Source organism: Gopherus evgoodei, chromosome 1 (assembly GCF_007399415.2).
Source record: "Gopherus evgoodei ecotype Sinaloan lineage chromosome 1, rGopEvg1_v1.p, whole genome shotgun sequence".
NCBI classification, from domain to species: domain Eukaryota; kingdom Metazoa; phylum Chordata; order Testudines; family Testudinidae; genus Gopherus; species Gopherus evgoodei.
Window position 1 is genome coordinate 288,522,396 of NC_044322.1, and position 17,659 is coordinate 288,540,054.

At 39.2% G+C, this 17,659-nt stretch overlaps 1 protein-coding gene across 5 annotated transcripts in view; it reads right to left on the reverse strand.

Annotated features, from left to right (window-relative positions):
- The window catches only part of LRRIQ1 (leucine rich repeats and IQ motif containing 1), a 175,157-nt gene that overhangs the window by 124,330 nt on the left and 33,168 nt on the right, over positions 1–17,659 (reverse strand). For all 5 annotated transcript variants that reach the window (XM_030548608.1, XM_030548612.1, XM_030548609.1 and 2 more), the window contains exons 11-14: positions 13,574–13,767; positions 12,686–12,813; positions 4,732–4,805; positions 2,199–2,292 (exon numbers count right to left, since the gene is read on the reverse strand). In XM_030548608.1, coding sequence (XP_030404468.1) covers positions 2,199–2,292; positions 4,732–4,805; positions 12,686–12,813; positions 13,574–13,767 — 490 coding nt within the window. The remainder of the gene's footprint in view (positions 1–2,198; positions 2,293–4,731; positions 4,806–12,685; positions 12,814–13,573; positions 13,768–17,659) is intronic.

Consider the following 17,659-nt stretch of genomic DNA (forward strand, 5'->3'; position numbering starts at 1 on the left):
GCGCCCAGCCGACCCACCGAGTGTTGCTAGGGTAAAAAGTCTTCCGACGAACGTGCACATGGTGCGCGCACACCTAACTGGAATGGATATGAGCAATCACTCGAAGAAGAACTGCAGAATCCAGCAGCCAGGCTCAATTTTTTTGTATTGGGATGAGTCACGGGTCCTCCTAGCCCCAAATTTAATGGTGGTGGTGAAAACTGTTCTCCTTTTAAGCAGTGGAATTCAGAGTTGGAAGGGAAGGACAGGAAGGGCAAGGTGCTCGAGTCCAAAAATTGGCAGGATCAGGCAGGATCCAACTTTAACTCAGCACCTTACACCCATAGTAAGTGTCAGGGAAACAAACCTTCCCTCCAAAAACCACTCCCAAAATATCACAATACTGACTTTCACAACATTTACTATGGCGTAAGTGTTCATTTGTAACCTGACAAGTGCAAGATGAGATTTTTAAATAACGTTAGGATGGTTGGCATATTCCTGGTGTTGAAGCTCTATAAGGCTTACTGAAGCAAAGTAAATTTACAGATAATCCTATGAATGTTTCTGGCCTGCCCATCATTTTGGCACATGGTGGTACTGACATGCTCCTTCACTTCTATGCACCTCCACCTATCTGTGCACACACAGACCAGGTCTAAACTCTCCTCTTTCCTAACCACCTACATGCAGTACCATAGTATTCATAGCTGTGAAATCTCATTACAAGCTAGGCTGGCAGGGAAGCAGGGTCTGGGTTGCTGAAACCCTGGCCTTCCCTTGACTTCTGGTGCACAAGAAGCCTAGTGACTGATGTTGACAGTCACTCTTCCACTGGACAGTGTAATCTGGGAGTTCCCTCTACAGAATAGGGCATGCTGACTTTTCTCTATCTGCTCGTTCCAGTTTGTGGATGGTGATTACTTAGGTTAGGGAACTGACTTCTCTTTCTGTCTGTTGCTGGTAGCAGAGATTTTGGTGGGCAGCTCCCCATAAAACTGGGTACTTCTGATCAGCTGCACTCCTCTTGCTGAGAAGCAAAACAGAGCAGTTTCCACCCCCACCACTCTCAAGGGCAAGCGAAGGGGCTGGGCCTTCTTTTGCAGCTTGAAGTCAATTCCCTTACCTTCACCAGAACACTGCTAGTGTGGCCCGGCTGCATATCTCTGAATGGTCTTAGCTATGTGCCCGCTACTCTAGGTGTGGGGTTGGTTGTCCAGGCATGTCAGTCAGGCTCTGGGCCCCAGCCAGTGGGTATGTCTACAGTGCAGAAAAATGTGTGTTCTTCACTCAAGTTAGCTCACTCATATTAGCTAACTCAAGTTAAAACTACATCAAAGACATGGCAACTTGGGTTAGCAACTTGTATTAAAGCTGGTTGAATTCAAGCTGCTAAACCAAATTAAAAACTGTGTGCTGTGTCTTCACTGATATTTTAACCTGAGTTAGCTAACCTGAGTTAAGAACAAAGTGTTTGTTTTTGCAGTGAACACCTACCCACAGGCAGGCTGCCCAGATAATTAACCATCATAGTCATAAACTGGATGACAGCCCCAAATCTGAGGTTAGTGAGTGATGCAAAATGCATCCCTCTAAACAAAAACGGGAAATGAGTATCTCTCACAGCTGGCAAGCCCTATATAGCTCTTTATAACTAATCTCAGTGCCAGCTACTTACACAAGTCTTTGTTACATCCAGGAAATGTAGAGAAAAATTAATATTTACCACTATAAGTTTTCCCTGATCATATAAGATCAGGCTTTAGTCTTTGCCTAAAATTAGAATCCCTAGAAGGATGATGACTCTCTGGATATTATTTCACAACAATATCTAACTTTACAAAATACCAGCATTTACACCCCTCCCCAATCAGATCACCTATAAAAATATCAACATTTGCTGATGTTGCCATAATCCTAGATGCAGAACTATATACTAAACGTGCATTTCCAGTGTGCGCAGAAGAACTGAGGGATAATTTCATTTATTGGGTGGAGGTATTTATAATATTTAAATTTAAAAAAATGATCAGATATAATATTCTGAATAATAAAATGTATAGTGTATTGATTGCAACCTCCAGATTTTTATAAAATTACTATTTAGCTAACTTAAATATTAAGATTTATTTACCGCCTGGCTATGTATGAACTTTGGTTGATTTAGATTTTGTTGAGCAATGGATATATGGTAAGGGTTAATTCATTGTTTATCTTACCTCCAATTTTTTTCTTGGAGAACTGGATTTCCATTGAGTGACAACTCACTTAATTTTTGACATCCACTAAACCATATGATGACACTTTCAAGGTCTATATTATATTAGGGAAGAAAAAGTAAATATAATGTTGAATAATTAAGGCGCAACCATTTGTAAAAGCAAACAATTATAGTAAAGTAGTATCATTAACAAACTCTCAGTTATTGTGGATTCTGTTAGAAACAAAATGACAATTGTCCAAAAAGAAAAGGTTTTCTCAAATTTCAACTGACTCTAGTATACAGTATATTCAAGTAAAATTCAATTTAACAGAAATCATAAAATTCAGCAAAAGTGTACAAACATTTCTGTTGTTTTGTAAAGTAGTCACCTGTTTACCTGAATATGTTTGGAAATATCTGAAATATCTAGATAAATAGGTATTTGATAAAACATTATGCTATTACATTTAGAAATACAGGTGAGGACAACATGGCATCTGAACATCCCAAAACACAGAATGATGATATATTCCTTCTTTCCAGATTTCCTGCATCTAAAGAGCACTCTGATATTAAATTATGATCCTTTGCATTATAGCTGGAAATGCACAAATAACAATAGAGCTGATGGCATACGATTCCAGCTTGAGTCTGTGGAACAGAAGCTACAAGATGCTCTTCATTGTTTGGAATATAGCAGTAATTCATGTCTAGGTTTTTTGTTCTTTAGCCAGCAGCATGCAGATGGCACACAGCTCTACTTATTTTTCACCATATATGACCTACCACTAAGATGCCCCAGTGCTTGGATGAGATCATCTCATGGATGAAGATCAACTGGTTGAAAAAGAACTTTACAGAGGTTATGCTGATAGAGAGAGGAAAGCCGTTTGAGGAGTCTGCAGCCATACTGCAATCTCCTTTGGTTGAAGCCACACACCCTCAGTTGGTGAAGTCAGTCTATAGGTGAGCAGTACTCCCAGATTCCTCACTCTGATTCTAAATTCTCACATAGCAGCATCCATGCATAAAACACCTTCTAACAACTCTAGTTAGATAGGAGACTCTATTCCAAGCTGCTGGCCTCAGTTACATAAGCCTTTCTCACCTCTCATCTGGACTACTGCAGTGCAAGCCCTTGGGAAACTCCAACTAGTACCACACACAAACATCTCCTTAGCAACGTAGGCTACTGTGTTCATGTCAAACATGTTCTCTGCTGCCTACATTGGCTTCCCACAGAATAATGAAGCAAGTTCAAGGTCCTTATCTTTGAAGTGCTCAACAGCCTAGGCCCAGCATATCTCAAAGATCATCAGAAGCTTTGGAACCAAGTCTGACCAACAAATGCTCCTGAAGAGCAATGAATCTTCCTATCATAAGGGTAATGCTCTTTGGTGTGGAAGAAAGAGCTGTCTTAGGAGGCCCCCATCTGAGATGGCAAAATGAACTCACAAACTTCACCTCCTTCTAATCCAAATGCAAGATACACTTCAACCTTTCTTTAACATAAGCACATAACAGCATGTACATTTAAAAAAAGAAAAGAAACACAATTCTTCCCCTGGGGAAAAGATGAGAGAAAGAACAAACCACATGTGACAGATGTTAGCAACATCACTTAATACAGAACTGGAAGGTACCCAGATACTACACTAATGAACTGCTACAGGCTTGGGACTGACTGGCTAAACAGCAGTTCTGCACAAAAGAACCTGGGGATTACAGTGGAAGAGAAGCTGGATATGAGTCAGCAGTGTGCCCTTGTTGCCAAGAAGGCCAATGGCATATTGGCCAGTATTAGTAGGAGCACTGCCAGCAGATGGAGGGAAGTGATTATTTCCCTCTATTTGGCACTGGTGAGACTACACCTGGAGTACTGTGTCAAGTTTTGGTCCCCCCCACTACAGAAGGGATGTGGACAATTTGCAGAGAGTCCAGCAGAGGGCAAGGAAAATGATTGGGGAGGTGGGACACATGACTTACAAGGAGAGGCTGAGGGAACTGGGTTTATTTAGTCTGCGGAAGAGAAGAGTGAGGGGGGATTTCATAGCAGCCTTCAATTACCTGAAGGGGGGGTGGTTCCAAAGAGGATGGACTCGGCTGTTCTCAGTGGTGGCAGATGACAGAACAAGGAGCAATGGTCTCAAGTTTCAGTGGAGGAGGTCTAGGTTGGATATTAGGAAACATTATTTCACTAAGAAGGTGGTGAAGCACTGGAATGGGTTACCTAGGGAGGTGGTGGAATTTCCATTCTTAGAGGTTTTTTAAGGCCTGGCTTGACAAAGCCTTGGCTGGGATGATTTAGTTGGTGTTGGTCCTGTTTTGAGCAGGGGGTAGGACTAGATGACCTCCTGAAGTCTCTTCCAACCCTAATATTCTATGATTCTATGAAGGTGATCACAGAATAGCTCCTGTCATTTTAAGACTCCATCCTAATGAACAACTGACATTTAGAATATGCTGATTGCCTGTATTCCTAAAAAAAGCCTAAAGGTAATTAAAAAATTAAAAAAATATATATTGTTTAATTCATTTTACATACTCACCTGACAAGCAGTTGTTGCTGATATTAAGCTTTTCCAAAGATACATATGAAAATAGGGGTGCAAGCTGAGTCAAACTAAAAACAAAACAGAGAAAGTTATGTAAATAAAAAAGCAGCACTTCTCATTGAGAAAGACATAGGGACAAATATTACTGAAATAAGTATTGAAATACAATGTTACGGATATATATAAATAACATTTTACTATTAGGGCTGTTCACTAATCGCAGTTAACTCATGCAATTAACTCAAAAAAATGAATTGTGATTAAAAAAGCTAATTGCAAGTAATTGCAGTTTTAACCGCACTGTTAAACAATAGTATATCAAGTGAAATTTATTAAATATTTTGGATGTTTTTTCTGCATTTTCAAATATATTGAAAGTTTTACATTGGTTTGTTTTTGAATATTTTTTTTTACATAATTCTACATTTGTAAATTCAGCTTTCATGATAAAGAGACTGCACAGCAGTACTTGCAATGGGAGAACTGAAAAATACTATTTTTCTTTTACAGTGCAAATAGTTACAATCAAACAAATATAAACTGGGCACTGTACACTTTGTATTCTGTGTTGTAATTGAAATTGATATATTTGAAAATGTAGAAAACACCCAAAATATTTAAATTAATGGTCTTCTATTATTGTTTTACAGTGATTAATCGCATGTTTAATCGTCATTAATTTTTATAATCACTTGACAGCCCTACTAACTATTCATTTAGCTATCCAAGGTGCTAAAGCTAATTGCTGCAGTTTTCCTTTTAAGCTTGTAGTGCTTTATAGTATTTTAATCTTCTGCATGGCATGGCATTGCAACACAGTACTTTAGGCCAGCTCAGCTTAGTCTAACAATTTTCTCTTTAGGAGTTTTTGTTTCTTCTTTTTTTTTTTTGCTTCATAAATTTTACTCTTTTTTATGTAGTTTTGATTATGTGAACTCTTCTGCTACTTTTCAGTGACTCAACTACCATGACTTTGCTCGAGATAACACCACCGTATGGGACTAACAAGAGGCCATGATTCTGGAGAAATAAGAAAATCTGTTTTTCCTCTTTTTTCTCAGTTTTCTCCTCTCTTACACTATTTGTTTCCATCTCTCTTCTCTACTCACTCAAATTGCTTCCTATACCTTAAAAGATACACAGCAGTAATATCCGTGTAGGTGTGCATATGCTCTCATATAGCAGCTGCTGCATTGAGGTCAACTAACTCTGTAGAGCCTCCTGTATCTCACTATCTCAGAAAACTCTATCAGAGATATGCGAAGTACAAGGACTGATATAAAATTACTCTTCATACACGAGTCAGAACAGAATTCTCCCTGGAAACTGAAATGGCAATATACTGGGGCCCCAAAATAGGAAATCTAGTGTGGAGAGTATTTGTGGTATGGGAATGCTCAACACATAGTAAGTTTTCCTGAATTAAAGAAAATGTTCAGTTATTGCTGTTAAAAAAAATCAAAATTTATCCACAGTTGTGCTATGCACTGTCATTCTAAAACTTTGTCTACACATAAATTTGCACTGGTTTAATGAAAAGTGTGTTTTTAATTGGATTTAGTTAAACCATTGCTAATTTGTTTGCAAATGCTATTCTTTCATTTTAAAAGTAGTTTATATTTTGCTTTATCTTAAACCTGAAAAAAAAAAGGGATCAAGCAAAACTGCAGTATGCCACTCTTAAACCAAAATCTATGCACAAACTGGCACTAGGTTATGTAAATCAATTAAAAACCATACATTTAATTAACATGGTTCAAGTTTTTGTATGGACAAGTCCTAAATATCACAGATGGCACTGTGCTTGTTGGCAACTATTAGTTTTCACAATCAAAAGGAATGTACTCTGTGGAGGAAAGTAACTGAACTTATAAATTAGAGTCTGCTATGGTCAAAAATCTTTTTGTGTAAAAATTATATCTACTTATAGACTGATAACCTGCTAGTTAAAGCTGCTCATATATTGCCAAAATATATGTTTTATGACATTTTAAACACACTGTTATTCCTGCAGTCATTACTGCTAAGAGAAAGATGGATTATTTTCTGGTTCATGTATCATCAATAGAACCGTGAATCAAGCTTTGATTGCAGAATCTTTATTACTGATGAAGATGTGTGCGCGTGAGCCACAAAGAGCACAACCTGACTTTCATATCCCATGTCAAGTCACAGGGAGGGCAGCTTACAAGTAAAAATATAGTTTCAATGTCAGAAAATCAGCTCTAGAGTTAGTAAAATTCATATTTGTTGTGTCTCAATATGCCTTTTCTTTTTGAGTCACATTTTACAGTAAGATCTGCACTTACTCCAATTTTCCTCTGCTCATATTTTTTCAACTAGATTATAATGTTTCATATTTTTTTCAGTCTTAGAAACAATTGGTTTAATATGGTTTCACAGGATGTTAACAATATCATTTAAAAATATCTTCAAAAGTAGTTTTTCCACTGACACACAAATAGTGCATCTACTTTTATTTCTCATAACAGTGTATATTGCATCTTGAAAATCCATGACACAGGCTCGGGTACCTGAGAATAAACAAAAGTTGGACTGGGTGCTATGGGGTGAATGCTGATTTCCTAGACACAATGATGCACTATTTTTTTATGTTGTGTTGCTTATGTTGGTAGTTGTAGTGCTATTCTGTGATGAACTGACAATTCTATTTGACTCCTGCTCTGCTTTTTTTCTGCTGGGATTATTATGAGATTTAAAACTTTCTTGTCAATCTATCGCTTTTCTTTTACTGACATTCTTTGTTAATTCTTTTTCTAAGAAAATTCAAACCAGAAAGACAAGGGACATTACTGAAAACTTAATACCACTTGACCTTGTCACACTAGCCCTCGGCATAAAAAAGATATAAATTACAAAGAAGACACAAAAGTAAAAGATATTCACAAAAAAGCAAGCAACAGCTTCCGCTTTCTGCTCCCATTTAATGTTGCAGCAGAAGTAAGAAACTGAGAGCCAGAGAGGCTTGCAGTCAGAAAACAGATTTTTAAAAAACTTGATTAGGAGAAAACAGTATAAAAATGAAATTTAGAACCTGCTCACCAAATATTACATGATGGCCCAAATCCTGTTGAATGTCTGCCTTTACCCAGGAAAATTTTCATTAACATTAATTGAAGATTAACAGGTAGGAAGACTGAAGAACTATAATTGAACTTATGTTCTATAACGTACGTTCTTATCTTAAAATAAAGCTCCTGTATTTCTTTCACATTGTTTAAAAATTATACAATGTTTTACTTACAAAACTTCACCTTCATTGTCCTATACCATCTTTCTTTTTTTCCTGAATATTCTGGTGGAGAATACCTAAGAATATTGTCTAATACAAGACATTCAGAATAAATATTTGCCAAAAAAGGTTACTGAAACTGATAGAATCCAGTCCAATTCAGAAAAATTCTATATCCAAATGTATTTTTATGACTGATTAACTCCAATATCATAGTTAATTATCACTAAGGACTTCTGGAAAGGTTATAAATTCCTAAAAGACAGTGGCTTGCAATGGAAATACAGTTAACCATAGTTACAGTCATTAGAGTAGTATAAAAATGCATATAACATGTACATTTAATAGAGAGACTAAAATGTATTATTAAGTGAGAGCTCTGAGAGGTCCTTTTAGCATTTTGATTAGAATTCCTTTCAAAAAACCACATGTAACTGGGTGTTAGAACATGCTGCAAAATCAATATGTTCGCAATGAATTTGATCTCGCTTAGACCAAAGTCAATGGGAGTTTTGTAAGTACATAAGAACTGCCATACTGGGTCAGACCAAAGGTCCATCCAGCTCAGTATCCTGTCTACTGACAGTGGCCAATGCCAGGTTCTCCAGAGGGAGTAAACCTAACAGGTAATGATCAAGTGATCTCTCTCCTGCCATCCATCTCCACCTTCTGACAAACAGCGGTAGCACTGCAAGTACAAAAAACTTGGACTTCCGCAGGTATATGAAAGAGATACTTGTTTTCAGATATTTTGTGTTCAGTTGCATTTACAATATGTAATGTTTAGCTCTATAGCAATACCCTATTAATTTGTGGATTTAAAACATTTTCTTTGTGCTTTGAGGTTCAACTGAAAAATGATTTTGGGAAGCAATTTTTTATATCGGATATGGACATATTATCTAGACCAACAAATCCTTAAAAAATAGTTTCTCTTTTGTTTTGATTTTTCTTAAACAGCGTGCTTTATTTTTAGGGGGGAATACAAATTCACAGTCTGACCATTGCAGGGGCTTCCTGAAATCGGTAAAAAGGAAATGGCACTCAGTGTACACTCTTAAAAAGATTCACAAGATTGCATTGGCTGAAGGATTAAAGCAAAGAAACAGCCTCTCTTTCAACAGCTTACTCCATTACATTAATTCCTCCTATATAGAACATCCAGTTATTTATGCCAAAGCAGATGCATATGGAGCTGCTTATAACATACATAAAGTGAATGTAACAGAGTAGGCTACTGCAATACTCAGTATTTTCAGGCTTCTATCCTGCATTTAATGCGAACTTGTCTCTTTTGCCCCAGAGATTTGATTTAAGGCACTGACACATGATGTGGTAGTTGTTCATGTCTGACTTATCATTCATATATTTGTTCTGTTGATGCTCTGACATACTACAGCACTTCTTCCCCCACTACAGGAAGCACTTCATATTTCAGCCAACCACTAAAGCACAACATGTCAGCAGGACTAGCAGAGAGAAGACACATGACAGGGATTGAGGATTTTAACAGAAAAGATGGCAGCTGGATGGGTGAATGAGTCAGAAAAAAAGAGAGACGGGGAGAGGGTGGAAAAAACAGGAGACAGAAAACAGAGAAGGAATCCATAAAATATAGAGAAGAGGAAAAGGCACTCAGGCCAGATTCACAAAGTACTTAGGCACTAAGATGCTGAGCATCGGAACCCCTAACTTTTAGGCACCTAGAAAAATCACAGGAACATACTGTGATTCATCAAGCCTGAGTTAGGCATCTAGGTCCCTATATAATGAATGGGGAGAGACAGGCACCTTGGAATACAATTCACAAAAGCCAGCATGATAGACAGGGAGATGCCTAGAGGTATCCAATAGGAGATGCCAACATCAAAGGTGTATCATAAACCCCAGCCCTCTAGGCAAGGAGATGCCTAAGGCCAGGTTGTAAAGAGATGCCTCTCTTTGCTAGCGGTTCACGAAGAGAAACCACTCTCTTGGAATCAGGCAGCTTAGATGCCTAAGCTGCTTCTTGTGGACTGAGCTAGGCCAGAGCCTCGCTCTACACAAAATAGCTAGAAACTCACCCACGTTCAATTCTCCCCTTCCAGTCGGGTGCTCTAACTACAGAGCTATGGGATACTCTGATATGGGGCTCCCTCAGTCTCTTCTACTGAAGTTCCAGTTTGGATAAATATTTGAAGAATGATTGGAGCACGAGGACTAGACCAAGGGTCCTCCCACCTCCTAGGTGAATACCCTAACTACCAAGCTATAGTCAGTCATTCTCTAACTCTGTGACTTTTTAAGTATTTATACACAATAGAACAGATTCAAATACTAAAAAGAGTCTTTGGGAGACAGAGCGAGAGAAAATATGATTCTATAGTCTGGTGATTAGAGCACTCACCTGGGAGGTGGAAGACCCAGCATCCACTCTCTCTGCTCCAATGACTCTTTAGCCAAAGTAGAACAGCTTTAATAGGAGAGACTGAGGGAGCTTCACACTAGACAATCAGTTAGAGCACTCTCCCGAGAGGCGGCAGACCCATGTTCAAATACTTTCTTCTTCTCTGGCAGGGGGCGAGGAGAAATGAACGCAGATCTCTCACATCCCAACTGAGCACTCTAACCACTTTGGCTCAAAGTTCATCACCATTATCTTGTACTGAGGCTAGATTTTTAATAGGACTCAATCCGGTAGGCAACCTGTGAGCACTCTTACCAGATTGGGCCCTCCACACAAGGTAGGCAGCTGAATGCCTATCTTCTTCGAATTGTGAATCTGGACACCTAATGTGAGACAGCACTGCATACACCCAGAGGCAGAAACCTAGGGGACAAGGGTACTTTTACCCTGAAAATTTAGATGCCAAGTGAGTTTAGATACATAAAGTTTTCAGGAAGAATTTTTTGAATCACAGTGGAGCTTAAAACTGGGACTTAACATAACCTTAACCCAAATGTAGGCACCTAAATCTGGGGTTTAGGTGACCAGGTACCTTTGCAAATCCAGGCCTCAGATACCACTTTGATGGGTGTTTCAAAGAAAGACATGAAGTAAACAGAGGAATAATAGTAGAAAATACTGTCTGGGGAAAATCATACACAGACGTATATTTTTATCTGACAAAGAGTCATGTGGCACCTTACAGACTAACAGAAGTATTGGAGCATAAGCTTTCGTGGGTGAATACCCACTTCATTAAGGTGCCACAGGACTCTATGTTGCTTTTTACAGATCCAGACTAACACGGCTACCCTTCTGATTAGCTCTCCTTAGACACAGAAAGCACCATGCCCCAGCTATGACAGAACCTTGCTTAGTGTGACATGCCCTAAATTCTTTAGCACTGCCCTATGTTTTCAGGAAGGCTATCGATTCTGTATATGCCCTACAATAGGGCATGCAAAATACCTGCGGACCTATAACCTATACTGTGACAAGATGGCAAACTGCTAACAAAAATTCTCTACAAAATGAGTGAAATGGTGATAAATATCAGGGGGTAGCCATGTTAGTCTGTATCCACAAAAACAACAAGGGGTCTAGTGGCACCTTAAAGACTAACAGATTTGTCTTTAAGGTGCCACCGGACTCCTTGTTGTTGAAATGGTGATGTAAACTAGTAAAATACACTTCCCATTGAGAAACTGCAGCTACTGAGGAAGTGGGTGTTCACCCACGAAAGCTCATGCTCCAAAACGTCTGTTAGTCTATAAGGTGCCACAGGATTCTTTGCTGCTTTTACAGATCCAGACTAACACGGCTATCCCTCTGATACTTGCAGCTACTTATATCTCAACAATATATCGTAAAAGCAAGCAAACAAAAAACCACATACACATGCACACGCGCGCACGCACACACACACACACACACACACACAGTTTTGTGAGTTTGTACAAAAGTAATACAAAGAACTAGAAATATCCAGAATTGTAAGTGTTTGTTATTGTTTGCCTTTGCCCATGCACTGAGGTAGACTCAATTTTGAAATCAGCTACATAAAAAAAGGTAGCAAACTTTTGACTCAGAACATGTGGTCACTGTATTCCCATAGAAACACAGATTGCCACATACAAAGTTATGGGAAGTCATTAATTAGTATTTTACTATATGGCGTATGAATAATAAGAAAAAAAAACCCTATTTTATTTTTTACACCTTAAATCAAACTAAACTGTAACAATGAAAAATAAAAGCTGATAAGCAACTTGAAATTGCTCTTCTTTGACACTTGACTACAATCGATACATGGAAATGAAAATTAAATTTTTGATGAACATTTTAATTAGCACCATTTATTCCAGATAGAGTGGGAGGCCTCTATCAGATCCAACTTTTGCAGCAAAACAAGCCCTATGGTGGGAAGTAAGACAGAGAATGTTTTACTAATAGTCCTATTTATAGAGTAAGGTAGAATTCTGTTAACATGGTTTCAGTAGTACCACAGCACTGCCAAGATTATATTTTTAAATTAACCTTTTATGGTCACCATTGTTTTCAAAACTGTCTAAAGAAGATTTTATACCTATTAATTGCTAAATATACTTTTTCAAACATCATCTAGGAACTCTGCTTTGTCTGGTACAGCAAAACTGTCCTTAATGGTCCTTTCTATACACTCAGGTTCATACCTAAAACTCATAAGAGAACTGTTATTTTGTAAATATCTATGTATTAAATTGCTTGAATAGAAAAAGTTTCCACTTTACCTGTTTTGTGATAGAGAAAGGATCTGTAGCAGAGGCAGCCAATAAAAAGAAAATGTTTCTATAGTTGAAATACTATTGTCATCCAAGTATAGTTCTCTTAGCAGAACATGATTTTCCAAGGTAGGGAGCTAAATACAGAAAAATGATTTTTTGCTATTATGTTTCAAATGAAAATTGATTGCATATAACAACAATTGAATGCTTATCAGCTGCTTTTCTTGAATATACTATTAAACACTATTACAGAAATGCTTTGTCACATAGTATGTATAGCATTTCCCATTTATCACACGCTAACATTTTTCTACGCTTTGTGCATAGTCTGAACATTCAATGTAGCCACAGCATTTGAGATTAGCAATATACACACATTTACTGCTGTCATTCATGCAATGACTGACTGTTTATTGACAAGTAAGTTTTGCCTCAGTTTTATATAAAAGCCATTGCCAAGAAAGGTGACTAACTGTACAGGTAGCCATCTAGGGCCTCATTATGAGAGTTGCAGCCCACAATGATTTAATTCAAGTTGTAGGCAGTTACCACCTATGAAAACCATCCCATACTGAATTCTGGAAGAAATATCTCTACTGCATGGCTCGTTTTACCTTTAATGATCATAGCAGTTTGACCAACTTAAAAAAAAAAGTAAATTTAGCATACAACAAACTGAAAACTACCCACTATAGTGCAAAGAATTGAAATTAAATTACCAGGGAGGAGGATTTTCAAAGGCACAAAGGGTATTGAGACACCAAACTCCCATAGCTGGCCCTTTGTACATCACCTCCTCAAGAAAACAAATAATGTGATCAGCATCATGGGCTGTATTACTGGTATCAGAGAAGCATGGTAAGAAAATCAGCCCATTTGATTCATGGATATTACCTCACTTAGATTATTTCCTTGTAACTTCAGAATCTGAAGCAGACCACAATTCTCAATGCCCTCAAGTTGAGTAAGATGATTAAAAGAGCAGTCTATGTATATGAGAGTTGGCACATCACATAGACCTTTTGTACTGATTAACTGATTGTGGTCCACAATTAGTTGCTGGAGATTTTTCAATGACTCTAAACCACCTGAAAATGAAAACTCATATTTTAACCTGAATTAAATCATAATTTGATTAAAATTGTGTCCGTTTTGAAACATGAAGCACACTGAGATTGTAACAGGTTCATATTTTATACATAAAAATGAACACAGTTTTCAATAAAAGGCTTTACAATGATTTTGAGGTATTTTAAACACTGATTAATTTTATATTCATATCCATGTGTTTCAAGCATTTTAAACAATCATTCTGAAAAATTGCAAACGTTTGAGCCTATTAACTAAACAAGAAACCAAATTAGCTTAGCATTCCCTGTGCACATCACATTGTGTAACAAGACATGCTTCATGCAATAAAGTACTTTTACAATGCTGTAACTAGAGAAGTTGCTAAATACCCAAGGCAGAGGGCATATTTAGTCAAGGACCTGTGGTGTCAGCAAAATGCTAGCCGCTATCTTAAAATCTCTACTAAGGGCAATAGTTTCAATTTGAAATACTTTAATTAGAGTTTTTAAAAAGTGACCAGAAACGGTAAGAACTAATCATACCACTATAACACATGGAGGCCAATCAGCAGGGATGTGAATGAGGGCTTGCACTGTACAAGCAAGAGCATTAAAACAAAGTCTTATAAGGAAAGTGAGGTATTTGTAAACATATGTATGTCTTGAACTATAGCTACAGCTACCATATTTTTAAAGAGCCTTCCTAACAGCTGGTATACGGAGCAAGAATCACATCCCACATTTATACCTCGGAGAGTGCGAGTTCTCTCCTGGAGCTGCCTCCAAATCATTCTGTTAGCAGTTTATATGATAGCACAACAAGACTAGGTTCCTCCCACAACTTTGTGGAACCCAGGGGATCTGAAAGATGGACAGGCCTTGTACCTCTGTACCAGCTCTGGGCCCATTCACCTCCTCACTTGTTCCTAGCATTGTGGCTCCCTTCAAGGGAGCTTAGAAAAGATAGGGATAAACATGGTATAAAAACCTACGGGGGGGCGGGGAAGGAGTGAGAAAAATGTAGTACCCTCCCAGTCCTCTTTTCTGGATAATCTTCACAGAACTGGGAGGTAGCTGAGACAGGCCTTCTCAGACCTACCCCCAATCTTCCCATCCTTCCATGCACAGAGCAGAGATGATCTGTGCAAGTATGGAGTTAGCTTTGTGGTAATCTCCCTGGAGCAACCTGGGCCTTCAAAAGTACTGTTTGTCCAAGCCAAAGAAAGGGTTACCACAGGTACAGAAGGTGTATGGAGAAAGAAGAGAAAAGATGAAGGGAAAAAAAACATAGTAAAAATTAAACATCAATATTCACATTATATTAAGAATTTATACAGCATAGGATTTAGGATAATAATAACTGGAAATGGAAAAGAATATCAGATATTAAACTGATACTATGCTAAGGATATGTCTACACTATGGGATTATTCTGATTTTACATAAACCGGTTTTGTAAAACAGATTGTATAAAGTCGAGTGCACGCGGCCACATTAAGCACATTAATTTGGTGGTGTGCGTCCATGTATTGAGGCTAGCATCGATTTCCGGAGCGTTGCACTGTGGGTAGCTATCCCGTAGTCTCACCCGCCCATTGGAATTCTGGGTTGAAATCCCAATGCAAAAACAGAGTCGTGGGAGATTCTGGGTAAATGTCGTCACTCAATCCTTCCTCCGTGAAAGCAACGGCAGACAATCATTTCACGCCCTTTTTCCCTGGATTGCCCTGACAGAAGCCATAGCATGGCAACCATGGAGCCCGTTTTGCCTTTTGTCACTGTCACCATATGTGTACTGGATGCTGCTGACAGACATGGTACTGCAGTGCTACAGAGCAGCATTCGTTTGCCTCTGCAAGGTAGCAGAGACGGTTACCATCCCTATTGCACTGTCTGCCATGCCATTGTAAATTGGCGATGAGATGACGGGTTATCAGTCATTCTATATCGTCTGCTGCTGTCATGGGTGCTCCTGGCTGGCCTCGCTGAGGTTGGCCAGGGGCGCATGGACAAAAATGGGAATGACTCCTGGGGTCATTCCCTTCTCTATGTTTTGTCTAAAAATAGAGTCAGTCCTGCCTACAATATGGGGCAAGTGTACTAGAGAACCAGAGAGCACAGCCGCTCCGTGTCAGAGCCCCAGAGATCCCGCAGAAATGATGAGCTGCATGCCATTCTAGGGGGTGCCTCTGCAACAACCCCACCTGCTGCTTCCCTCCTTCCCCAACCCCCCTGGGCTACCGTGGCAGTATCCCCCTATTTGTGTGATGAAGTAATAAAGAATGCAGGAATAAGAAACACTGACTTTTTAGTGAGATAAAATGAGGGGGAGGAAGCCTCCAGCTGCTATGATAGTCCAGGCAGTACAGAATCTTTTCTTTAGACATGAAGGGGGGGGGCTGATAGAGCTCAGCCTCCAGTTGCTATGATGAAGACAGTTACCAGCTGTTCTGTACCATCTGCCGGGGATGACCGGGAGTCATTCCCATTTTTACCCAGGCACCCCCAGCCAACCTTACCGAGGCCAGCCAGGAGCACTCACGGGCTGCTGCTGTTGATGGATAGCAGTCGTATTTTACTGTCTGCCACTGGGAAGGGGATGCTGGTGTTCAACGCTGCAGCACCCTATCTACCAGCAGCATGCAGTAGACATAGGGTGACATTGAAAAAAGGCGAGAAACTTTTTTTTCCCCTTTTCTTTCCGGGGGGGGGTGTAAATTGACCACATATACCCTGAAACACCCGGGAAAATGTTTTTGACCCTTCAGGCATTGGGAGCTCAGCCAAGAATGCAAATGCTTTTCGAACACTGCAGGGACTGTGGGATAGCTGGAGTCCTCAGTACCTCCTCCTTCCCTCCATGAGCGTCCATTTGATTCTTTGGCTTTCCGTTATGCTTGTTACACAGCACTGTGCTGTGGACTCTGTACCATAGGCTGGAGATTTTTTCAAATGCTTTGTCATTTCATCTTCTGTAATGGAGCTCTGATAGAACAGATTTGTCTCCCCATACAGCAATCAGATCCAGTATCTCCCGTACGGTCCATGCTGGAGCTGTTTTTGGATTTGGGACTGCATCGCCACCTGATCAGAGTTCCAAACTGGGCAAACAGGAAATGAAATTCAAAAGTTCGTGGGGCTTTTCCTGTCTACCTGGCCAGTGCATCCAAGTTCAGATTGCTTTCCAGAGCAGTCACAATGGTGCACTGTGGAATACCACCCGGAGGCCAATACCGTCGATTTGCGGCCACATTAACCCTAATCCGACATGGCAATACTGATTTTAGCGCTACTCCTCTTGTCGGGGAGGAGTACAGAAATCGGTTTAAAGAGCCCTTTATATCGATATAAAGGGCCTCGTTCCGTGGACGGGTGCAGGATTAAATCGGTTTAACGCAGCTAAATTCTGTTTAAACGTGTAGTGTAGACCAGGCCTTAATTTAAGCCAAAAGGTCTGTTACAAGCAGTTTATTTCCTCCTGCCTGAGTTTTAAGAAATTAATGTACTAGCCTTTAATTACTGAAAAGAATTTCAGATATGCCTGTGACATACTGCACCAGACTGCAAGCTGCTTTTCTGGATTTTATTTATTTATTTATTGAGAAAAAATAAAGGGAACTAGCACCATCTAGTGGATTGCGCACAGTTTCATTTCAAGCATAGTACTGCAAACTGACATCTGCAAGAACTTGTCTCAACATCATTTTTCCATTTTTAAAGCTTTGTACTTGTGTAGCAGAAGTCCTTAAAAGACAAGCACTGGATTCAAATAGTGGCAGACCAGTATAGGTTGTGCAAAAGGGACCTCTGCAGAGGTATGCGTGAGTCAAGAGACTAGGATTCTATTTCCAGCTCTGTCACTACCCTACTATGCAATCTTGGAAAGTCACTTCACTTTCTGAGCCTGTTT